Source organism: Podarcis erhardii (genome assembly GCF_964252035.2).
Source record: "Podarcis erhardii genome assembly, chromosome: 14".
NCBI lineage: Eukaryota > Metazoa > Chordata > Lepidosauria > Squamata > Lacertidae > Podarcis > Podarcis erhardii.
The window spans coordinates 6856776-6882203 of record NC_138503.1 but is presented as its reverse complement, the minus strand read 5'-3'; the positions used below and the strand labels follow the sequence as shown (position 1 = coordinate 6882203).

General features: G+C 47.4%; 1 protein-coding gene across 1 annotated transcript in view; it reads right to left on the bottom strand.

Annotated features, from left to right (window-relative positions):
• Positions 1-24993, bottom strand: part of RFX7 (regulatory factor X7) — a 46562-nt gene extending 21569 nt beyond the window's left edge. The window contains exons 1-2 of the mRNA XM_081838683.1: positions 24680-24993; positions 3292-3325 (exon numbers count right to left, since the gene is read on the bottom strand). Coding sequence (XP_081694809.1) covers positions 3292-3325; positions 24680-24870 — 225 coding nt within the window. The 5' untranslated portion in view covers positions 24871-24993. The remainder of the gene's footprint in view (positions 1-3291; positions 3326-24679) is intronic.
• Between the last annotated feature and the right edge of the window lie 435 nt (positions 24994-25428).

Sequence of the window (25428 nt, the reverse complement as noted above, 5' to 3'; positions counted from 1 at the left end):
CCGTTTTTCGATGCGCTTCGCAAGACGAATTTCCCTATGGGCTTGCTTCGCAAGACGAAAACGTCTTGCGAGTCTTGCGATTTTTCCCGCTCCCCCCCCTTTTCCTAAGCCGCTAAGCCGCTAATAGCCTCTTAGCCGCTAAACCGCTAATAGGGTTGCTTCGCAAGACAAAAAAACCGTTAGACGAAGAGACTTGCGGAACGGATTATTTTCGTCTTGCGAGGCACCACTGTAATATAAAATCAACTCCTTTGCCAGTTTCTTCCATTCCAATGCTATTTTGCCCTTGAAAAAGGGACTCCAGGAAGTAACCAGAAGTGACAATTGCTGAGCTGATTGTTGGCCAAGGAAAACCTACCGGTAATCCCATCACCAGTCTTGCATAAGGGTTCGGACATGCAAAGGAAGTTCTATTGCACTTTTGGTGATGGGACTTCAGAGGTGTTTGCCTATGCTAATCTTATACCTGGGTCTTGCCCTGACATGTTTTGCCTATGCTAATCTTGGACCAAGGACTTGTCTGGACATGTTTGCCAAGGTTGAACTAGTGTAACCCCTGTCTACCCCTCCCTTTGGTGACACGTCAGTGATGTAAAGATGATGTATCAATGATGCTGTGCAAAGTGTATTCTGGGATGTGGTGGGAAGTTTTAAAAGTCAATGTTGCCCCATGCTCTGGGTTCACTTGCTGCTGTTGAACCTGTTGCGCAACAATAAAGGATCTAAGCCTACTGACTGCTGCTTTGCTCCAAATTGCTTGTCTGGAATTTCCTACGTTTACTGACCGCATGGACCCGCGGGGGACTGGTACCCCGAGGAGCTGGGCTGTTGAGTAGTCTCTCAACCCAGAATTTTCCTTAACAACTACTACTACATTATTTATATGCCGTCCATCTGACTGGGTCACCCCTGCCAATCTGGGCAGCTGCCAACAAATTAAATCACAGTCTAGCTCTCTCTAAACGCCTTACATATCAAAGAAAAGTAACTAGGAGAGAATCTAAATCAGATCATTTTTATACTATTTAGTCTATATATTTGATATATATCACAGAGACTGAACAATGGTCCCATTAGGTTTGTGGAGAGTACAGTGGTACCTCGCAAGACGAAATTAATTCGTTCTGCGAGTTTTCTCGTCTTGCAATTTTTTCGTCTTGCGACGCACGGATTTTGGAAAAGCTTCAAAAATCACCAAAGTCTTCAAAAACCTCAAAAAAGACTACCACACCACGTACTATGAGTTGCTCCTTGAAGTCAAGTCGCAACTGCACCCCCTGAATGCACGGTTTTAAGAAAAAGGAACTTGCAAGACAAAGGAAACAAACTTGCAAGACGTTTTCGTCTTGCGAAGCAAGCCCATAGGGAAATTCGTCTTGCGAAGCAACTCAAAAAACGAAAAACTCTTTCGTCTTGCGAGTTTTTCGTCTTATGAGGCATTCGTCTTGCGAGGTACCACTGTATATATTTTAGAAGATTAGGATAAAATGTTTTCTAGGTGCCTTGGATTGTGATTGTAAAAGATGCATCACACAAATTAATGTAGGGTATTATTTTCCATTTTCTTCCTTTCTCTCTTATTCAGTCGTCTTCCAATTTTTTTATTTTACTTTTGTATCAGTATGTTTGATGTTGTTTGTATTTTGCATTTATTCTGAAAATTAATAGTTTCTTTTTTTCTAAAAAATAATAAGCATGGCTTCCCCCAAAGACTTCTGGGAAGTGCAGTTTGCTAAGGGTGCACTTAGAGTTGTTAAGAGTTATAATGGGTTTAACAGTCAATCCATCTTCCCAGGAGTATTCTTGAAACTGTGATGGGAACTGGGGTCTCCTAAAAACTCTCAGCACCCTTTAAAAAAAAAAAAGGTAAAGGACCCCTGACAGTTAAGTCCAGTCACAGACGACTCTGGGGTTGCGGTGCTCATTTCACTTTACAGGACCAGGGAGCCGATGTTTGTCTGCAGACAGTTTTTCCGGGTCGTGTGGCCAGCATGACTAAGCCACTTATGGCGAAACAGAGCAGCGCATGGAAACGCCGTTTACTTTCCCACCAGAGCGGTACCTACTTATCTACTTGCACTTTTACGTGCTTTCGAACTGCTAGGTTGGCAGGAGCTGTTCAAAAGCACATCAAAGTGCAAGAGGGAGTTCTACCAAACACACACACACACAGCATGTTTTGCCCCAGATAAACCTTTGAGTTACCAGATGACAAAAAAATCACTTTATTTGTGGTCATTATCAATGTATATATACAAATCAGAGAAGGCTCTCTACTCTCTTTCCACTGCTAGAAACCAGGAGAGAGAGAGAGAGAGAGAGAGAGAGAGAGAGAGAGCGCACAATTCTGCCACTAAAGACTAAGGCCCAAGCGCCTCCTGCCCATTCTGTGGTGGAGAAAAAATTGGCTGGTTGCTGGTTGGGTCCTGCAAAGAGTTTTGGAACCTCTTAAAGGTAAAAGGTAAAGGGACCCCTGACTTCCTGCCAGAGAGGTACCTATTTATCTATTTGCACTTTTTGGCGTGCTTTCAAACTGCTAGGTTGGCAGGAGCAGGGACCGAACAACAGGGGCTCACCCTGTCGTGGGGATTCGAACCACGACCACCTGATCAGCAAGCCCAAGAGGCTCAGTGGTTTAGACCACAGCGCCACCCACGTCCCTCTCAGCACCCTTAACTAATTACAATTCCCAGGATTCTAGGCCCAGAAAGCAAAATGGCCTTACAGTGGTACCTCAGGTTAAGTACTTAATTCGTTCCAGAGGTCCGTACTTAACCTGAAACTGTTTTTAACCTGAAGCACCACTTTAGCTAATGGGGCCTCCTGCTGCTGCCGCGCTGCCGGAGCCCAATTTCTGTTCTCATCCTGAAGCAAAGTTCTTAACCTGAAGCACTATTTCTGGGTTAGCGGAGTCTGTAACCTGAAGCGTATGTAACCTGAAGCATATGTAACCTGAGGTACCACTGTACTGAGTTGTGAGTTTCAGTTTCTCTTTCACCACTTTTTCTCCTGGCTTCTTATAAAACAAGTAGGGGCTGGTGTTGTTAAATAAAAGATCTAGTTTTAGCTTACTGCTGGGTCTGTTTTCCATGTGATGAGACAAAAGCCTACTCTGCAAGAGGAGGGTACTTTTGCTCCCTGTCAGCTACAGAAAGCTTTCCATTTCAAGCTTCCCAGCCTGGGTTATTTAAAAGAAGCTGGCAGCGTACGACAGAGTTGGAAGCGGTGGAGGCTCAGCCCCTGCACAAACTAGGTGAATATGAAAGCAACTTTGGTTTCAAGGCTACTTACCAAAATGCAGTCCACCTTAGATTGTACAGTTTTGCTAGAGAGTGAAGGAAAAAGAAAACACAAAGTTAATATTCACCGTCATTATTTCTGCAGGTTTATTTAAAGATTTATAGCAGCACAACCTTTGTCAATAATCAAGAACCCAAATGCTGCATTTTACCTCATTTAGCGGCCAACCAATCTGCATGACATCTCAAGACTTAACAGAAAAACCGCTCCTGATATAGACGCAACCAAACACCAATCTTTCCCTGGCAAATGTTAAGAGCTAATGCCAGGAGGTACTGAACACCTGTTAACCCAGCACCAGTGAAGTCCCACTATTCAGAAATAGGATCCACGTGTTTTCCCATCTGGAGGTGGCAGCAACAACCGCTGCAGGAACCTGGCGCTTGCTGGCCGGCTTGCATTACAAACCACACACAGTTACACAATATGGCTTTCAGAGGCAAGCTCTGCTGCTCAAAAGGCAGACTATAATATCAAGTCTTCCTCAGTCACTGCCTGTCCTCTTCGGCACTCAGCACAGACCCTTCCTCCTGCTTCCAAGTTTCTCTGCCACAGGCTTGCTTTCTGCCCCCACTTCCCACTCTTCCAAAATTGCCTGTGAGCAGCCCACTTGCGCTTTGGAAAGCCTTACCACAATGCCTACTTATTACTATTACCATTAATAAATTTATTCCCTGCCCTACACCAGTGGGTCTTAGGGCAGGTTACAAATTCAGAATTAAAAACGGTTAAAACATGTTACGTGCACAAGAATAGGGCGGGCCCTGAAAACACACAGCTTAAGTGACACAGGTGTAACATCCGTATAGTGAGGAAGCCAGGAGCATCTCTGTGGGGAGCTCCACAACTTAGGGGCTGCCAAAGAGAAAGCCCTCCCTTGGACATCCCCCCAAACTTCTGAGAGAGGCGGTACGACCAACCAGGCCCCTCTTAACACCCGAGACTGTCTGTAAGGAAGGAGGTGGCCTTTAAGATATTTGGGGCTATGTCATTTGGGGCTTTGAACATGAGCTCCTTGAATTGGACCCAGAAACACACTGGAAGTCAAGGCATCCTGCTTTGACACTTCTTTCCCACCTGATAGCGTGCCTCTCAAAAGCTCAACTTTCCTGTCAAATCTCTGGCCTCTTTAATCCCAAAAGCTTCGCATTCAGACAGGAAAGCAGGGAGGGTGGGGTAGGCTGGCTCTCCTTCTGTACAGGTTTATTACACAATATTGTCCCTTCTCCTCTGCCTGTGTCCACCTTCCTCAGCCTCCACGATGTTTTGGATCCCAACCCTCCACCGTCAATCCTGCCCATTGGCTTTGCTGGCTAATTGGTAAGAGCTGTGGCCCCTAACATCTGGAGGGTACCACGTTGGGGAAGTGGCTGCTTTAGGCCTTTAATACAACATCTAGGTGGTCATCAGTCAGTCAGTCTCAGCCGACTTCCTCATGAAATCAGGCTGCTGCTTCCAATCCCGAGTTTAATTTCCAGGGATCCAAAACACACCACACACCCCGGGTGGGGGGAGATCCTTTTCCCCACCTCAATCACGAGAAGTGGTTTGTTGGATCAAATGTTTTGTTGGATCAAGTCAAAGCCTCCTGCACCCTATTTCCCAGAGAGACCAGTCAAGGGTTCTTACCTTACAACCATGATTCATCCACCAACCCTGCTGTGAATTCACCATCCTAATCCCGTAATTCCATAAATTATTTATATGGATAATTTATATTACACATACAATTAAACAAAACTCTTTATATATGGTCTGCCCCAATTTGGCTGCTGGTTAATTTCACTGTGTGGACTCAGGGGGTTCTAGCACTAGGCAGAGGGGAGAGGGGGAAAACTCCCCCCCCCAAAAAAAATTAATGAAACTCTATCAAGTCACCTCTGTCCAGTTTGCTTTTTAAATGGAAATGTGTCAAGGGTGCTACAGACAGAAGCAGCCTCCATGCCCAGGCTGCTGTGTAGGAAGGAACTGTCTTGGACAACACTGCTTGCTGAAGGTCTGCCTGCTTCTTCAGAGCAAAGTTGCATGGAAGTTGCATGGCTGCTCCTGCTCGGGAGAAAACAGCAAGCACCCAAACACAGAGAGACCGGGGGGGGGCGTGTTCCCCCAGTGGGTTAAACCAGCTGTCTGCTGCCTCAAAGCTGCCCCTCCATCTGTCCATTTGGTGCCTAACCTATTTCTCTCATGGGCAGCAGAGCAGCTGGTGAGAAGGAAGCAGAGCCCCTACTCTGCCCAGGGACTCGGCCATGACCTTTACTGATGAGCAAGCATCAGATCACCACATGGACAGATGCATCAGCTGGGGGGTGGGGGAGAGAAGGCAGCAAGATCGAGCATGGGGATAGGGGTGGCACACGGCTGGCATGTGGGTCATTCTCCAAGGGGCAAGAGAAGGCCTCCACACCACACACTCAGCAACACACAGGGGGCAGCAACTGAGCAATCACGCAAAGAACATGCAATCAACACACGGCTTGAGAGGGGGCTCTTTCATCAGGCGACCACAGCCTACCCCAACCACATGTACTGGACCACCACTGCCATCTGGGGGCTGCCAGGCTGGGGGAGGCTGGGCTACTTTGATCCAGGCGCCAACTTGCCATGCACCTCTTATCAATTCCACTTGCAATATCAGATTCAGGGATGTGACAATACCATGCTGTCCTGTACTGTGCCGGGGGTGCAAAGGAAACTGCAGCAGAAACATTTCTAACACCTGCTATTCCCTGATAAACCTTCAATGGAGCTCCACAGAACTTTGATTATCCCCTTCAAGGAGCGTGAACTGCAGAAAGGGAGAGGAGTGGTCATGACTGTGATGCCACAAAGGGTTTAATCTTCCGTGGCATCTCTAGGTAGGTAGGTAGGTAGGTAGGTAGGTAGGTATGGATGGATGGCTGGTTAGGGGATGTTCATCATCTGAAACCCTAGAGAGCCACTACTGCCTGTCAGTGTGAACAATACAAAGCTAAACAGATAAATGGCCTGACTCAGGGCTCACCGACACTTTTCTAGTCATGGGTCCTAGAGGTTTTAGTATTGTCCCACCGCTTTCCCTGGGAAAACCCGCTGTTTACTGCTGAATCATCAAACATCAATCGGGTGCCCTGGCTAGGCCTTGTTTTGGTCCTAGTGGTGGCCCTGCTGGACACGAAGCACTATTGGGACTCGGAAGTGGCCTGGTGGCAGGTACCAGCTGAGGGAGCCTCGCAGGGTGGACAGAGAATGCTTTGTGAGGGTAGCTTCAGAAGCAGAGGCACCAGAGTGGAGGGATGTTGGAAGATGGGAGTTGCTTAGGGGGCAGTGAGGAGGGTCAGTGCTGGTCTCATGAGGCTGAGAAGTTGGCAGGCAAAAAGGCATTTCGGAGGTGTCAGCAGCAGGAGATTTGGGGAGGCTTTTGGTTTGGTTACGCATGAAACCCAGAAGGGGGGGGGAGGTTCAACCAAGCCCCACAGCACCTCCAGCTTGTGAGGAGACCCTCCCCAGAGCCCAAGGAGGACGCCCCCTTTGAGCTCCAGGGAGGGTCTCCTTGCAAGCTGGAGGTGCAGTGGGGTGCACCCCACTTAAACATATATCACTTATGTGCACAAGGGGCCGGAACGTAACCCCCACATAAGTGGGGAGTCTCCTGTACTGTAATTTAATTCATACCAGGAAATGGAGGGAGAGAGCTGGAGAGTCCTGTAGCTAGCTCAAGAGGAAACCCTCCCTGCAGCCCGAAGAAGACTTCAGTGAGAGCGGAGAGGAGACTGGAGGCGCAGCAGGGCTTTGCTTTCTGCACATCCTCCAGCCTCCTGCTGGCCCCACAGCTTCAGTTCCAGTTGTGGATATTTTTGGTACAGTATTTTTGATCTGGATTGGAGAGAGAGTGGGAGAGAGGGCATTGAAAGTGTGTTTACATGTTTTCCACTTATGCACCGGAACATAACCCCCATGTAAGTGGGGAGTCGCCTGTAACAAAGGCAACCAGAGGACTCCTCAAAGGAGGAAGCCACTGTAAAGAAGGCCCCCAATCAAACAACAACCACCACCATCCATTTCTGGAGGGGAAGAGGTCAAAGCAGCCAAACACAACTGTAATTTGCTTTGGTGGGGTACAAAGGGAAAGGGAGCTGACCTTCACCCTCAACTATAGAAGTAGAACAAGTCACCAACCAGCCAACCAGCCAGCCAGCAGGGGCGACTGAAAATAAGGTGTCAATTAATCACTTCTCTCTTTCACATACACACACATTATTCCACATAAATAATAATAAAAGAAACAATAAAAATAAGAAATCAGCACAGGTATTTAATGTGATGATGTGCTGTCTACCATCTTCAGTCACAAATCCACAGATACACCATGGACCACCTGAACGAGGCTTGTGGATCAGAGTTTGGGAACCCATGGTTTAGACAAATTCATCGAGGACAATAAGGCTCTCAATGGCTACAAGCCATTATGGCCATGTTCTGCCTCCATAGTCAAAGGCAGTAAATGCCTCTGAATACTTTGAATACTGGAGAAAAGGGGGTCGGAGAGGGTTCATGCGCCCATGTCCTACCTATTGGCTTCCCTTTGGGGGCATCTGGTTGGCCACTGTGAGAAAAGGATGCTAAGACGAGATCAGGGGTAGGCAACCTAAGGCCCGTGGGCTGGATGTGGCCCAGTTGCCTTCTCAATCCAGCCCATGGAAGGTCTGGGAATTGGCATTTTTTTACACGAGTAGAATGTGTGCTTTTATTTAAAATGCACCTCTGGGTTATTTGTGGGGCCTGCCTGGTGTTTTTACATGAGTAGAATGTGTGCTTTTATTTAAAATGCACCTCTGGGTTATTTGTGGGGCCTGCCTGGTGTTTTTACATGAGTAGAATGTGTGCTTTTATTTAAAATGCACCTCTGGGTTATTTGTGGGGCCTGCCTGGTGTTTTTACATGAGTAGAATGTGTGCTTTTATTTAAAATGCATCTCTGGGTTATTTGTGGGGCATAGGAATTCGTTCATCCCCCCCCCCAAAAAAAATAGTCCGGCCCATCACATGGTCTGAGGGACGGTGGGCCGGCCCATGGCTGAAAAAGGTTGCTGACCCCTAGACTAGATGAACCCCCTTTGGGTTGATCCAGCACCCAGGCTCTTCTTACATTCTTTAAAACACACACACACACACACACACACACACACACACACACACACACTGTACGCCATATAATATATTAAGTCAACAGAGGCTGCCTCTACTCAGTATCAACAGCTTAATGTTTCCCTGCACAACAGGAGCCAAGCAGAATGCACTGACAACACAGCACATTCCTGGCAGCGTGGATTACAATACTCTGCAAACAAGGAGCTCACCAGGTTGCAGCAGCATCAGTGAGGAAGGAGAAGAAAAGACAGTGGAGGGAGGGGCAGAGCAGCCGAAAAGAAGGCATGAGGGGCTATTTAGGTGAGCTTCCCCAGCAGCAGCGCAGCCCCACTCCTTGCTGCTAGGGAGAGAGGACCTTCCTTCTTCTGGCCCAGCGATAATTGCTTGAGGAAGCACAATAAGATGCAACTTTTCTACTCCTACAACCATCTACGTAAAATAAAACAATGAATACCTCATGAGAAACTCTGAGTCAAAGACACTGTCTTGCCCAAAATCAACAATCAAGTTCATAGATCTTTTTAGATTCGAACTCCCATCTCCAAGCTTTGACTTTTAGTGAACTGAAAGTTGTTTTGCAAAAGCTTAACTGTCCACGGCAACCAGAAAATGCATCCATGTAACTGGAATTTGAGGGTTTGGGTTTAACAAAACAAAACAAAACAGGAACCCATTGAGTAGATAATATCTTGCTTGCGATGAACAAAGGTCATTACTTAAACAAAGGCTCCTGAAGAACCTACAATTGTTTCCCCAGCACCACCAGCAAGTGATAAAAGCATCAACGTCATGTTTTCTTCAACTTACGTGAAGGCAGAAAAAATGTCACTTGCAAGTAACAAGGAGTTGGTCATCCTCAAGACTCAGGCTGCTACTGTGAAACCCCTGAGCTTGGCCTGCCATGAAGGTGTTCAAACTGGGATAAGTCCACCACCTCTTATAAATGAGCCAAAGCAAAAACCAACCTAGTCATCCTCTGTCTGTTGACTTTCTCCGTTCTCAATTCGACATCATGGCTCCTCCAGTTGGGCTTTATTTGGTCTTGCTTTGTTGCTTGCAAAAGATGTAAGCATCTCTCACTGTTCCAATGTGACTAGTACAAAGTTTGGTGTCATGAAGAGCAGGGAGCACCAGTTCCTCCATCACTACTCCCACCTCTGCTCCTCTGCCTGTATCTTGATTCTCAAACCCCACCACCACCTTCTGCTTCATGCTACTGTTTGGAGATACACACGGACGTCCTGTTCAGACATCAATGCTAAATCACAGCCTAGCATGACAGGAGCAAGCCTAGGTGAGCATCAGGCTCCTCTTTGCCACAGCCACAAGGGCAGGTTTGGAAGCTTTTGCTTCCAGTTCAGATGGACAGCAGCTTGTCATTTTGCCCAACACAATAAAACTGGTTTCAAGTGTCTCATTTAAAAAACCTTTTTTTAAAAAAAACACAACCCAACAACAACAGGTGCTTAAAAGCCTAAATGACTTAGGCCCCAAATATCTGAAAGACCTTCTCCATCCCTACAGATCCTCTTTGGTGTGAAGATCAGAGGGGCTGTGGGGCTCTTTTGGTAGTTTCATCACCTTCAGAAGTGTAAGGAATGGTAGCCAGGAAGAGACATTCTATGTGGCAGCCCTTAGATTGTGGCTCTCGCTCCACACAGAGGTGCATCTGAGCATCTTCCTTGCATAGCTTTTGGCATATGCTGAAGACAGACCTCTGCGCCATGGCCTTTGACAGGTAAGCGTTTTGTTGTTATTTGTGGGACACACCTCTTTGGGTGAATCTACACTTCTGTTGAAACAGCTTGGTTTTACTTGTCTTTATAGCTGTATACTGCTACAAAAATATATATAAACTGCTTTTATACTGCTGTTACTCACCCTAGGTCCTTGTGGTGAAGGGCAGGTAACAAATCAAGTAAATAAATAAATAATAATATTACCCAAAATGTGTCCATTCTAACAAAGCAGCAAACTGCAAACAAGCAAAACCAGAAGTGAAAGCTTCTCTAGACTCATCACAGCCACGCTGAAGGAGTGGGAAAGGAGTGAACCACAGACTTATTTATGCTCGTCCACATCACACCAGCCCTGGGTTTCTTGTGGTGCAAATAGGGCCACAGAAGCAGCAAACTGGCATGTAGGAAGAGTTGAAAAAAGGGTTTCAGCTCATACAAATCTTCAGTTTTTTTAAGTCTGTGAAGCTGAGAATCAGTTCGAAAGTTTGCCTCAGTCTTAGTCCGCCTAGTGCTCTCCAGATATTATGGACTGCAACTCCCATCAGCCCCATCCAGCAATGACATACGACGCTGAAGCTAAAGGGAGACTAGTCCAAAAAAATCTGGAAAGCACCAGATTTTTGGGGTGGGGGGCGGGGACTGGCTTACAATCTGAAGTTATGATCTCTCAGCCATTTGGTTCTTAGTATCATGCACAATGATACTGTACGAATGAGCCTGTCATCAAAACTTGACAAAATATCCACATTTACTGCTAGTTCATAATATTATGACGGGGGGGGGGCAGCTGCCTTCCCTAAATCAAGAAATATACTTAACTAACTGAGATTCTGCCCCCCCCATATGAAGTCTGCCCCCGCCCTAACAAAAATCCTGGCTACGCCCATGAATCTGTGGTGAATTGCCCTGATAACTGTGTTATGGAGTGGCCTGAAAGTACTCTAATGCATGCGTAGGCAAACTAAGGCCCGGGGGCCGGATCCGGCCCAATCGCCTTCTGAATCCAGCCCACGGACGGTCTGGGAATCAGCATGTTTTTACATGAGTAGAATGTGTCCTTTTATTTAAAATGCATCTCTGGGTTGTTTGTGGGGCATAGGAATTTGTTCACTTCCCCCCCAAAAAATATGGTCCTGTCCCCCACAAGGTCTTAGGGGCAGTGGACCAGCCCCCTGCTGAAAACATTTGCTAACCCCTGCTCTAAAGGAATAAGTGCAGTACAGAATTGTTCACACTTCAAGGTTTTTCCACAAGAAATCTGAGTGTATTCTTATTCTGTGTAAAAATTTTGAATAAAGTACTATTTACATCTGAATGTAACCTTCCTTGTTGTTCGATACAGACAGCCTTTCTAAGTATGTGCTTAGCTAACGTGTACATTTACTCACAAGTAAGTTCTGCCAAGTTCAATGGGGCTTACTCCCAAGAAAACATGCATTGCACTGCAGAGGGCCAGCGCTACAAGATGCTCCATCCTGACATTAGGACGGTGCTTGTGGTGTCTGCTCAAATAAAAACTAAAGGATTTGTATTTCAAAAATTCATCAGGAACTTGACTTTGTCAACTTTTACTTCGAGAGCATGACAATATAATAAATAAATACACTGGTACCTCAGGTTAAGTACTTAATTCGTTCCGGAGGTCCGTACTTAACCTGAAACTGTTCTTAACCTGAAGCACCACTTTAGCTAATGGGGCCTCCCGCTGCTGCCGCGCCGCTGGAGCACAATTTCTGTTCTTATCCTGAAGCAAAGTTCTTAACCTGAAGCACTATTTCTGGGTTAGCAGAGTCTGTAACCTGAAGCGTATGTAACCTGAAGCGTATGTAACCCAAGGTACCACTGTAAAAGACCATTTCTAAATTGTGTTATATAAAAACCTCCAACAATAGCTTAAACAGTATGTTATAGATATATAACAAAATCAGTACAAACAATCAGAGCAGCAGTAAAAATACATAACTCAAATAAAACTCTGTAATATACAACAACAACAACAACAACAACAACAACAACAAACACCCCAGGGTCCAGGTTACAGATCAGGTAAAGGCTAGGGGGGAAATTTGCCTCTTCAAAAGGTGTCTGAAGTAATAATGATAATGATAATGATAATTATTATTATTATTATTATTATTATTATTATTATTATTTATTTATTTATACCCCACCCATCTGGCTGGGCCTCCCCAGCCACTCTGGGCGGCTTCCATAGAAACCAAAAATACAGTAAAATATCACACGTTAAAAACTTCCCTAAACAGGGCTGTCTTAAGATGTCTTCTGAATGTCAGGTAGTTGTTTATCGCTTTGACATCTGCTGGAAGGGCGTTCCACAGGGCGGGCGCCACTACCGAGAAGGCCCTCTGCCTGGTTCCCTGTAGCTTTGCTTCTCGCAATGAGGGAACCACCAGAAGGCCCTCGGCGCTGGACCTCAGCGTCCGGGCAGAACGATGGGGGTGGAGACGCTCCTTCAGGTATACTGGACCGAGGCCGTTTAGGGCTTTAAAGGTCAACACCAACACTTTGAATTGTGCTTGGAAACGTACTGGGAGCCAATGTAGGTCTTTCAAGACCGGTGTTATATGGTCTCGGCGGCCGCTCCCAGTCACCAGTCTAGCTGCCGCATTCTGGATTAGTTGTAGTTTCCGAGTCACCTTCAAAGGTAGCCCCACGTAGAGTGCATTGCAGTAGTCCAAGCGGGAGATAATCAGAGCATGCACCACTCTGGCGAGACAGTCCGCAGGCAGATAGGGTCTTAGCCTACGTACCAGATGGAGCTGGTAAACAGCTGCCCTGGACACAGATTTAACCTGTGCCTCCATGGACAACTGTGAGTCCAAAATGACTCCCAGGCTGCGCACCTGGTCCTTCAGGGGCACAGTTACCCCATTCAGGACCAGGGAATCCTCCACACCTGCCCGCCTCCTGTCCCCCAAGAACAGTACTTCTGTCTTGTCAGGATTCAACCTCAATCTGTTAGCCGCCATCCATCCTCCAACCGCCTGCAGGCACTCACACAGGACCTTCACCGCCTTCACTGAAGAATGTAATTGATGGTGAAAATGCCCTTTAATGGGACACTGCCAAAGAATATTTCAGGGGCAGCATTTTTTTGAATCAGATCACCTTCTCTCAGTGTCCCAGGGTTGTTGTGAGAATAAAATGGGGGGGGGTTTAGAACCATATACAGGCAATGGCTATTTTACACTTGTTCAATGCAGGTGCACATTGCTGCAACCTAGAAGTGGCCAGAAAAGGGGACAGAACGGGGTTTGCTTACACGTGCTCTGCCAACATGTGGGGGGGCCACGCAAATCAGCGGTTGCTGCACATGCAGGTCCTGCCGACTGAAGACAATGAAAATCGTTCATGAGCCAAGCGTTCGCATAACAAGATGATGATTTCCATTTATTCCCATGGGAAAATTTCTAATGCATTCCCAGCCACAGAATTTTGACCCCCAAAAGCCAAAACAAAAAACAGGAAAACTGCTCTGATTTGTCGGATCATTCTCCCTCCTTTCCTCTGCCAACCAACAGAAGGCAAACAAGGAAGTAAAAAAAAAAAATGCTCTCTGTTCAGAATATGTGGTGTGTATAGCGAAGTTTAGATGCTAAATCCTCATGTTCGGGTAAGTGCAGGACCTGCATGTACACAACCTTGAACTCAGAGGAAAAATTGGGTATAAATGAATTAAAATAAATTATAACTATGGCTACCTCCTCCTCCTGCAATTATGCCCAAGACTCCATGAAACATTTAAAAATGCTGTTGTTGTTGTTTAGGTGCCTTGTCTCCCTCTGCAACAAACATCTATCCTGAGCTGAAGCAAACCCAACCCCCAACCCCCATACAAATGTGACTACCATTGCTCAAGCAAGGTGGAAAGGGATTAACAACAAAAGTTAAATGACACACAAAGCTTTTTTTGCAGTCCTGCCTCCTGGCTCAGTCCACTGACTTCAGTGAATGTCTGAAAGGATCGGCCGATCCAGGAACTGTTTTATTTCTTTAAAACTAGGATCTATTATTGTAGGCACCACACGGTTTCCAGTTGTGCATGATACCAGCTGGAAGTTGCTTGGAAAGTGAGGTTGGCTTCCTCTACCCTCCAAATATTTTCTGGCTAACTCACCACCTGGAGGAAGGGCACACCCAGTTCCTTATGTATCCCTAAGGCACAAATACATCATCTACGCCCAAATTTGCTATCAAAAGCAACCTGTGTGTGTGTTGATGTGTTAGAGGAGGCAATAGGAGACAATACACATATATACAGTCAGATATTCTCTCTTCTCTCTCTTCACACACCCACACCCACACACAGGTACCTAGTAGTTCACTGATGAACAACGGTGGGTGAAACAATCAGAAACAAGACTGTTAAGGTGCTCTGGCTGCAGGCTGAGGCAGCAGATCAAGCCAGCTTTGCATGAAAGTGGTTTTTTAAAGCAGCGTTAGAAACTCAAGATACATAAGCTAGGTGCCAAATGGCTGCTTAAACCAAGGTTACAGTCGCCAAAATGGAATGTCAAGTTGTCTTATTTTTCAAATGATGGACTGACTGTGATTATCAGTTAAACATCTGGCTAGTTCAGATGACAACCTTGAGCTAGGTTAAGAACTTTGAGAACTTAAAGAAGAAAAGTCACTTTATCCAGGGATAGCCCACATACATATTGGCCTATTCCTACCTTTTTTCCTTAATAGTGACACGGGCCATTCATAATGTTAAGAATATTCTTCACAACTGTGAGGAGGGCAGTGGGGTGGGGTAAGTGAAGACAGGCTACAACAATTAACTATAATGTTATTCACTGCTCCTGCTGAGGCTGAACAGAAAAAAGCATGTTGGTTCCTGAAATTCATCCTGATTGTGCAAATAAAATATAGCTGATAGAATTCTACAAAATGTGGTATTAGTGTGTGAAAATAGTCAAGATGCATGCACCTCCAGATGGAGATGTCAGGCGCCATCCCGGCACCCAGACATCTTCACTTGGTCACAAGCGGCCAATAGGTAAACGTAAAGGGACCCCTGACCATTAGGTCCAGTTGTGGCCGACTCTGGGGTTGCGGCACTCATCTCGCTTTATTGGCCAGCATGACTAAGCTGCTTCTGGTGAACCAGAGCAGCGCACGGAAATGCCGTTTACCTTCCCGCCGGAGCGGTACCTATTTACTTACTTGCACTTTGACGTGCTTTCAAACTGCTAGGTTGGCAGGAGCAGGAACCGAGCAACGGGAGCTCACCCCGTCGCGGTGATTCGAACCGCTGACCTTCTGATCAGCAAGTCCTAGGCTCTGTGGTTTAACCCACAGCGCCAATAGTCAGGCACAAATTGCGCCTGGTGCCTGGCTAATTTCAAACACTGTCTTTAAGCAATTTGGGTGAAAGGAAAATACAAAGAATGACAAGCTTCACTGGAAGTTCTCAAAAGACAGCAAAATGGACAACTGTCTTGTAAGACATTTAGTTGCCCAAAGCAGGGGACTGGGGAAGAACAGCACCTCAACACACACACTAATTAAAATGGGTGAAAAGCAAATCCGCCAGCAAATCCACCTGGCCAAGTTCTACTGAAATGAACAGGGGCTGGGCCATGCCAGCATCACTGTTTTCTTTACATTTCTAGCATTATCCTTATGGGACATCTGCTGGGGGAAAACACTAGTCTGCATCCTTAATGGCACTTGCAATCCATTGCCTTGATAGCGTAAGTTCTGTTGAAGATGCTTTAATTACAAGGTAGGTTGGGCACTTGACCTACTCTGATTTGTTGAGGAACTATGACCTTTGCAAGCCTTTCTTTGGGATAGCCAAATGGCCTCAAAAACTGGATAAAAAACTGGGATTGTGTTTATGCATGGGGTCCTCTTCAATGAAAGCAGCCATTCTTGGAGACCAAAATTCTACACACAACAGATACGACATCAGAACGGCACATCAGAAAGTGTGGAAGGCAAAGAACTCTGGGAATATGTGCAAGCTGCTTGTTGGATCAACGTCTTAGCTGGCATTTTGTTTATGTACGTCCCATGTAGCTGCTGTTGCGCCCTGTAACCTTTTGCCCGCCTATGCACCACTCTGATTTGGCATTAAAGCCTTTGGCAGAAACAGGGTTGGGATTTTTGATTTCTTTGTGTTGCAGTGAGGGTCATGTCAAAAGGGGCTGGTGAGGATGCCATTCAAGCTGTACCAAAGCTGAGCCAAACTACAACAACTTCACTAACTTCTGACAGGACCCTGATCGATCGGGATTATTGTCTGGGCAGCCCAATATATGTGTGGTTGCTCTAAAGAACATTTAGAAGCTCCACCTGGTGCAGGATACAGAAGCATGCAGAGAGACAAGAACACATCGGTCCCTTTATGAAGCAGTCACATGGTGGGTCCCAGTTGACTTCTAGCCCTGGGTAGCACCCAAAACACCTATCTACAGCTTACTTGGAGAGAAAGGCCTTGGCCACATTTCTGTGACTTTTTCACGGGAGAATGATGGAAAGTGGCACCAAGAATGAGCCTGTCTCCTTCCCCCCATGTGAGGAAATATCAAAACGGGGGACAGGGTTTCACTCTCACACACCAACATGTAATGTGAATGTGTGAGGCACTGCTTGGCAGATGGTCTCAGGGGTTGCATTATTGGCAACCATGTGAAAGTTGTTGCACCAGCCTTCCCTGAACCTGGCCTGGCACTCTGCAGATGTTTGGGACTACAGCTTCTGTAAGTCCCAGCCAGCATGACCGCACGCTACCGGGGCTGACAGCACTGCCATGTTGGCTGTGGCTGATAGGATCTGTAGTGCAACACATCTGCAGGGCGCCAGGTTGGCCAGCTGGATCTGGCCAAAGGGGGCCCCTCCAGTCCAGCATCTTGGTCTCACAGTGACCAACCAGATGCCCTAAGAGGGCAAGCCCGCCAGCAATAGCACTCAAAAGTGGAACACACTTTAGCAGCTTTAGTGAAACTGCAGACTGACTCTCAAATGTCTGAAGCATCAGAGTTGTCTGTCGACAGTCTCTTTGTCAAATACACCCTCCACAAACACACAGTGGGCCATACAATGCTCACTCCACCCTAATTTTTTATTTTTACCTTTTTTCCCCACTCCGCCCTAAATTAACCAAAATCCCATATTCACAAGCAGTTGAGCTGAACAAAGCTCTATCTCCCTTTTGATGTTTAAGTGTCTGGACACAAAAGCGATTAGCATAAAAGCTTTAATGAATCTAAAATAAAAACAGAAACACAGAGATTAAATCCCAAAAGTGCAGCAAAGGCTGGGGCAATTTGCAACCCTGCCCTAAGTGACACTAATCAGGGCTGTCTGGGCGCTGCTGCTCAGGCCTGGTCTTTTTGTCTAGACTTGTAATCCATGAAGGAGAAAAGGGGAAATAAAGAGCTCAGAGATCAGCTTGGGCCTTTTCATCAGTACTGTAAGAGGAAAAAACTAGTTCATGGCCAGAAAAACAAAACAAAAACAGCATCGGTATGTAGCTCACTGATGCCTGTGTTGCATTTCGATTATTGTATATATAAAGACACATACGCCTCAATTGGACAACGAAGCAGACACCATTTCATCATATCCATTTCAGATGGGCAGAAAAGAATAATCCTGACAGGATTAGAAGATACCAAGTCATTTTAATTTTACACAATTGTTATGGTTGCAACCCATTTAAAACTTATTAATTTTATTTATTAATTAATTTTGCATACATCCTTCATCCAAAGATCACAGTCCAGGTCACAACAGAAAAATACAAAACGAGAACACAAAAGACATAATAAAACAAAAACAAATCTGTACCCCCCCCCCCGGTTATAGAGAAACGTTTTTTGCCTGGTGCCTAAAGATATGTAATGAAGGTGCCAGGTGAGCCTCCCTAGGGAAAGCATTCCACAAACAGGGAGCCAGCGCAGAAAAAGTGACCTCTTGTCGAGGTGGCACACAAAGAATGGGTCATCACAGATGATCATCACAGGGTCCAGGTTGGTTCATATGGGGAGAGGTGGTCCTTGAGGTACTGCAGTCCTGAGCCAATTAAGGCTGTACAGTGGTACCTGTGGTTATGAACTTAATTCGTTCCGGAGGTCCGTTCTTAAGCTGAAACCGTACTTATCCCGAGGCACGCTTTTGCTAATGGGGCCACCAGAGGCGCGCGATTTCCATTTGCACCTTGGGGCAAAGTTCGCAACCAGAAGCAGCTACTTCCAGGTTAGCAGAGCTCGTAACCTCAAGTGTTCGTAACCTGAAGCGTCCGTAACCAGAGGCACCACTGTATAGGTCAAAACCAGCACTTTGAATTGGGCTTGAAAACTAATTGGCAGCCAGTGCTGTAGGACCAAGATCAGTGTAATATGCCCAAACCATCTTGCGCCTGACCACTTAATTCTGCACCAGCTGAAGTTTCCAAACCATCTTCAGAAGTTTCCAAAGCATCTTCAGAAGCAACCCTACATAGAACATGCTGCAGAAATCTAATCTAGAGGTTACCAGAGCATAGGCAACATAAGTTAAGCTATCCATGCCAGAGAGGGGTGCACCTCGGCCACCAGCCAAAGCTGATGGAAGCCAGTCTGTGCCACTGAGGCCACCTGAGTCACAAGTTACTGCAAAGGATCTAGAAACACTCCCAAAGTTATGTATCTGCTCCTTCAGAGGGAGTGTAACCCCAAAGTGTTAGAAACTCAGATATAGAAGCTAGGTGCCAAATGGCTCCTTAAACCGAAGTTGCAGTCACCAAAACCTGCTTACCTGCTTAAGAAAGCTGTAGGGGCCAGTCAGATGGAGAAGTCAGTCACCAGCCGAGCACCCAGAGATCTCCACATGGTGCAATTGGACCCACGCCAGTCGCAAAAAGAGCCTGGCAAATTTTGAACCTTGGGTGCCTTTCACACGTGTCGGACCACAACTCCCATCAACCTTGGTCAGCATGGCTGCATTATGATGCTGGGGCAATGCGAGTTGTACTCCAGAACATCTGCCAGGGCTGATGGGAATTACAATCTAAAACATCTGGAGGGCACCAGGCTGACAAAGGCCATGAAATGTTAAATCTAAGATATAGTACCAACCGCAGAAGCCAGATAACAGATGATAACAACAATGCAGATCTAAAAAACACTCGCCCCGCCCCAAAAAAGAAGAAAAAATTATGGAAACTCTGTAAATAATTATGTCTTCAGCTCACACCAGAAAGGCATTCCACAACTGTAGCACCAACACCAAAAACTCATTTGGCAGGGCATTTGGAGAAAGACCTTTGAATGTGATCCTAGGGCCAATTTGGGACAGACACAATCTGTAGTTTTAAAAAAGTTTAGCTGTGAGCTGCTTTGAGCAAGTAATCTGGCCTCTGATTCACTCTTGAGCCCAGTTGAGCGTTCTGGTTTTTACATAAAGGGACAGGGCTTGGGACCTCAGTGCCTAACAGACTGCCTTCTCTCATTTGTACCTGTTCATACCTTGAGGCAACTTTTGTCAGCTTGGTTCAATCCATAGGTGTCAGACTATAACTCTCATTAGGCCAGCAGGATGGTGTTGAGGGTGATGGGCATTGTAGTGGAAAAGCATCTGGAGGGCACCAGGTTGGGAAAGCCTGCCCCAAGGTCATCTGCAGAGGCCCTTTGCCATGCGCCTAGAGAACTGGTTCTACAAGTGCCTCATAATATAACAAATATCGCCTGTCAAACTCATTTTAATTTCCAGAATAAATTCTGTTGTGGCTAAAGCGAGAAACAATATTGCTGGCCAAGGCTGCAGCCAACCAAATGCACTGTGGTCCTTACAGACTTGTTATCATCTCCAAGTCTTCCATTTTAGTAACTGCTATATATCGCTGTAGCCTTTAAAAGTGACAATGGGCAGAGCAGGTTTAATTAGTAATCAACTACAGGATTATTTGATCAATCGGTGGCAGAGGGGGAATTAGTGAGGTAAACTTTTAGCTGTTGGGAATGCAAATTAAAGGGGAGGCACATTTTGGCACTAGTGTGCCCACTGCAATAGGGAGATTAAAAGGTGAGCCATCCTTCTATCACCAAACAGAAGCTCTTCTTTCAATTTTGTAAGCTACTTTAATTATCTTAAAATAGCATCTATACTGAGGTATTGTTTTTAATTGCAAACCACTAAAAGGCAAATGAATTGTCATTAAAATTTTAAGAGAGTGACAATTCTAATAATTCATTGAAGCAAACTTAGGTATAACATTTTATTGATATATAACATTTTAATTTTTTATATTTTTTGTAGCCTCACCTTTCCTCCAGGAAAATGTAAAAGGCTCTACCCATCTCCATTTCCCCCCTCCTCAACCCAATTTCCCCTCTGAGGTAGTTTAGGCCAAGAGACAGTGGTTGAACTAGAAGCTTTGTGGCTGTGTGGGATTTGAACTTGGGTCCCTCCCCTAGTGCTCACCTGGAGGTGTACTGCACTTTTAGGCACAGGCACTGATCCTTTCACACAGGGGCTCTGTTCCCGGCCGCCACACACACCGGCAAAGTGTATATAAGTGCACCCCACCCTGTTACATCCCATTCTGCCCCGCCCCCATTCTGCCTTCTTTTGGGTTCAAAAAGATCTGTGTGTCAGCGATGACATGTCAATTGGATATGTCTAAAATGGCTGCCACCTGTTGACAATGGAGTGTGCATCCAAGGGTGAAGTCAGTAGCACCAACGTGACCTCCCTAGGGTGCAAGCCTGGGCAGTGTATCTGGAGGTCCCGAGCTCCCCCTCTCAACCTCGCTGATGTGGCTCAAAGGGAAGCAGAGCAAGACATTTGGCACCAGCTTGGCTGCTGTTGCCCGAAGGAGGCGTACAAGGCACCATCCAACCATCTTAGGGACCCCGCTCCAGTTTTGTGTAGGGTTTACTCCTTAGCCTTTTCTTCACGCAAAGGTACCCCTCAGGTCATGGAGGTTTAAGATCCTAGATGGGCTACCTTCCCAGGTTGACAAGTCCCCTCTACAGCTTGTGCAGAAACCGCCTTCTTAACCGTTGGACCCACCAACAGTGAAATCCTATGTAAGTTTATTTAGAATTTCAAAGAGCCTTTCAAATGGAGGTCTTAATCTCAATTGGTACCTGTACTGGATTTTAATTGATTTTATGTATGTGTGGTTCTTTAAAACTATTTTAATATAAATTTTTAAATTGTTTTCATCTATGCAATTATTTTAAGTTTTAATATATGTAGCAGATATCATACATACATACACACAAAATACTGTATTATAAATTGCTCCAGGATGCCTCATAGAAGTGATTTATGAATTAAATAAGTAGCAATAATAATAATATAATTTATTTAGAATTAAGTCCCACTAAATTCAATGAGGCTTACTTCCTAGTAAGTGTGTTTTGGACTGCAGTCGAACTCAGTCACATTAAATCCGACTTACGTTTCAGGAGTTAGCATACAGATTTTCAGATGCTCTTTTCAGTAATCCCAGCCAGAAAGACAAGGTTTCATTTTAAGCTTTATTGGTTAATGGAGAACACAGACCATTTGCCACCTTCCATACACAGCAATTTTTCTTATTTATTTATGGGATTTTTTGCCCACCCTACCCCAAACCTCAGGGCATTAGATCGGAGCAGTATTCCAGCGTGTAATGGAACTGCAAGTCTGAGCTATGCTCTACAAAATCCCTGGCTGAGCACATGGACTCCGACAAAGAGTGAGAGAAGCCATTCAAGCTGAAGACTGTTTACTAGCAGTCCACTACAAAGCAACAGCAATGAAAACCAGCCCAGAGTACACACCACAATCTCCTGAGAGCACTGCACAAGATGCTTCTGAGCTGTTGTTTCACAGACACAAGGATACATGCAACAAGACGCTACTCTATCTGTACAATCACAATTCCAATTCCCAGTTCTGTTCCCAAAATCATGTGTATGAATTTGAATCCCCATCCCACCTGTAGCCACACGATTGAGAAAATGGTGAAAGACTTTCCCAGTGGCTACGGAGCTTCAATGAGGGCTCACATATTCCTCCTGCTCACTTGTGGTCCCGAGTGACCTTGGCCCCCTCTCTCTCAGCTTACTAGCCCACCCCAAAGGGCTGATGTTGCAGAAATAAGAGGGCAGGGCCCTCGCAGGTGTGGCGCCAAGGTGAAACACAAATAAATCCCAGCTTCAAGACATGTTTTTTTGCAGCCAGAATGGCTGAGTTCAAGGGGACACACTTGTTGCTAAGCACACACAGGATCACAGACTCTGGGGCCAAGAGCAGCCAATGGGGAGATGGGGTTAAAAGGAAACTAATCCCTATTATCTGCAGCATGCGCCCAGAGCTAGAATCCTGAACACTTGAGACACAAGCTCATTGAAACTGGCGGGGCTTCCTTCCCAGACGCGGCATTCAGGATCACCTTTAGGGTAAGCAAAAAAGCTGCCTGCCCAAAGGTGGCTTTGGGTACTCTGCGCTGGCTGGTCACACTCCCAGTAACAGCACCATTCCAGCAGGCACTGCCACTGGGCATCCTCCATTCACTCCCATCAGGCTGACAAGCCAATCCCTAGCTAAAGCAGCCAAGGCTATGCAAAAACATTTGGCAGGTTGTCTATGTGTCTTTAAAAAAAAAGATGTCCTAGAAGCCCCAATTTTATTGGGAATTAAAACAAACAATGGTATGGTGTTGTGCTTGTACTAAGCCTATACGCCCAAGTTCATATAAAAGGGAAGAGGTTTTACTTAGTAGCCATTTTGTCTTCCAACTTGGATGTTACACCTCCCCTGAAACCACTGATTGTAAACACCCTATTCAAGAGGCTGATTTCTGAACACTAGGAGAATGAGAAAATATTTTAAGTGGGTGTCTAAAAAAATAATAATACTGTAAATCAAACACTTCAGTAGCAGCAATTTAAGACACAGTCAGGATGCTGATGGAGAGAACTTCTAACTCATGGCATTCTGTAAACAAAACAATGGCAGCGAGCAGACTGGAGTCAGCAAGAGCCTCCTTTGCCTAGATTTTTAAAGGCTACTTAATAGTCTGTTCCCCAAAGCCTGTGTGCAATTCACCATCTCAAATGCAATCCCTTCACACAACCTGTATTGCTTCGACTGACAATTCAATCTGCCCCATATATTTTACACCATGTAGATCTCAATTTCAGATCAGCACTACACATACCCAAAATGTCATTTTTAAACCACAAGAGCAAATGCATTAAAGGTTTCAAAGGACATCGTGCACACAGGGAAAGTGAAAGGCCTTTATACTGTGTTTTTCAAGCACTGAAAGACACTTCGTTTTCAGGAATTTTATTTTTGCAAAGAAGTCGGTTCAGCTGAAAAAGGCTTCAAATGGAAGGCAAAGCCCAGGTGCCTCCCACTTCGCAAGCCAGTGTAGTGTCTAAATCCTCAATGGCAGACAGCGAGTCAGTCCCTGGCTTTAGGAGTGTACCCAAGGAACAACGTATTGCAGTCTTTTTTGAATGAACATCTTCTCCAGCTCTCTTGCTCAAAGGGGAGGTCTGATTCTGACGGAAAACCCGGAGCAGTGCCGAGGAAACGGCGCCCTACGCTGCAAAAAAGGGGGGCTGCGGCGGCGGCGGCAGCAGCAGCAGCTGTAAACAAGCGAGGGGCTGCTGCTGCTGTTATTGCTGCTGAGCAAGAGGCAAGTCACCCCATTCTGGTGTTTGCAGCAAGGAGGGGAGGGAGAAAGAGATGCATGTCAACATGCGGCAGAGGCGCCCCCGCCTCCTCCGACAAACGCGCCTTGGGGTGGGGGGGGCGCTGGGCGGAGGAGGAGAGGGCGAGCCCAGCCAGCCGCCAGGCGAGGCGATGCCCCTTCACGGAACGACCTGCTGCTTTGCACACGACGGGGCGAGGCGGGGGGGGGGGGAGGCATGTCTCTCGCCTCCTGCCCCGGGCTGCACTGGACGCGACCACCGTGGATCGGGAAGCAGCCCCGCGCAAAGCAGCGCCTGGCGAGCTTTGTGTTGGGTCGCCAGCAAGCTAGCTAGGAAGCATGCAGGCAGGCAGACGTGCACCCTGGCTTGCGCGCCCAGCCCGACCCCTTCTCCCTACGAGCGTGTCTGGCTCTGTCTGCCCGGGTCTGTCTCGCTCTCCCTCCGCAGAGCCGAGTAAACACATTTTCCATTTCCCCTCCCCCACCCTGCAGAGACACACACACACACACACACACACACACACACACACGCCCCGCCGCCGCCGCCGCCGCCACCTTCTTCCTCCTGCCGCCGCAGAAAGAACCTTGCGGGATCGGAGCCAGAAGACAGCATGGGAGGGGAGGCGGCGCAACGGGGGCTCTGCAACCCTTGCAAAAACAAAACCCCGATCTGGAAGGCGAGGGGCCCGTCCAGGCACCCCGACCCGGCACCGTGGCGGCTCAGAGCGCCCGATCAATAGGCAGCAGGCACATGCAGCGCATGCATGAGTAAACCCCCGGCCGGCTCCCTCCCGAGCACCCAGCCAGCCAGCCACCCCCGGGCCCGGAGCCTTCCCCGGGCTGCTCACCAGATGGAGTTCTTGATCTTGTGCTGCAGCGCGCTGGCTTCGGTCCCCTGCAGCCCGGGCACCAGCGCCGGCAGCGAAGGGGCCGCCGTCGCCACCGGGACGACCCCGCCGGGGGCTTCGGGGGGCGGCTGCTGCCGCTGCTGCTGCTGCTGAGTCGGAGGTGGCTGGTGCTGCTGCGGCTCGTCTGCCATCACTGCCGGGTCGGGGCTGGCTGGCTGGCGGAGGAGGAGGAGGCGGAGGCGGAAAAAGGGAGGCGGGCGGAGAGGGCGCGCGGCTGGCTCGCTTGGCTAGGCCTTCCCCGCCGCCGCCGCCGCCGCCGCCACCGCGCCACCACCACCAGCAGCCACCGCTGCAGCCCTCGCGGGAGCCGCCTGGCCCGGCTGCTGGCTGGAGGGGCGCATACCCGAGCAGGAGCCGCCGCCGCCGCCGCCGAAGGAGGAGGAGGAGGAGCCTCCCGCTGCCGTTGCTACGCCGGAGGAGGAGGAGGGAGGCGCATCGCGGCCCGGCGCGCACAAGGAAGGCCGGCCAAAGGGAGCCCGCGGCCGCGCAGCGCAAGCAGCAGCACCTCGCCTCCGCCGGGCTTGGCTTCTCCGCCTTGCAGTCTCCTGTGGCCGCCGACTGGGTCGGTGGGTCGGCCGGCCGGACAGCCTGCCGTGCGCGCAGCCTCAGTTGGCGCGACCGCCCTCCTGTTGTCGCGGGAGAGGCAGGGAGCGAGCGAAGTAGGGCGCGCGCTCGGCCCAGGAGGAGGA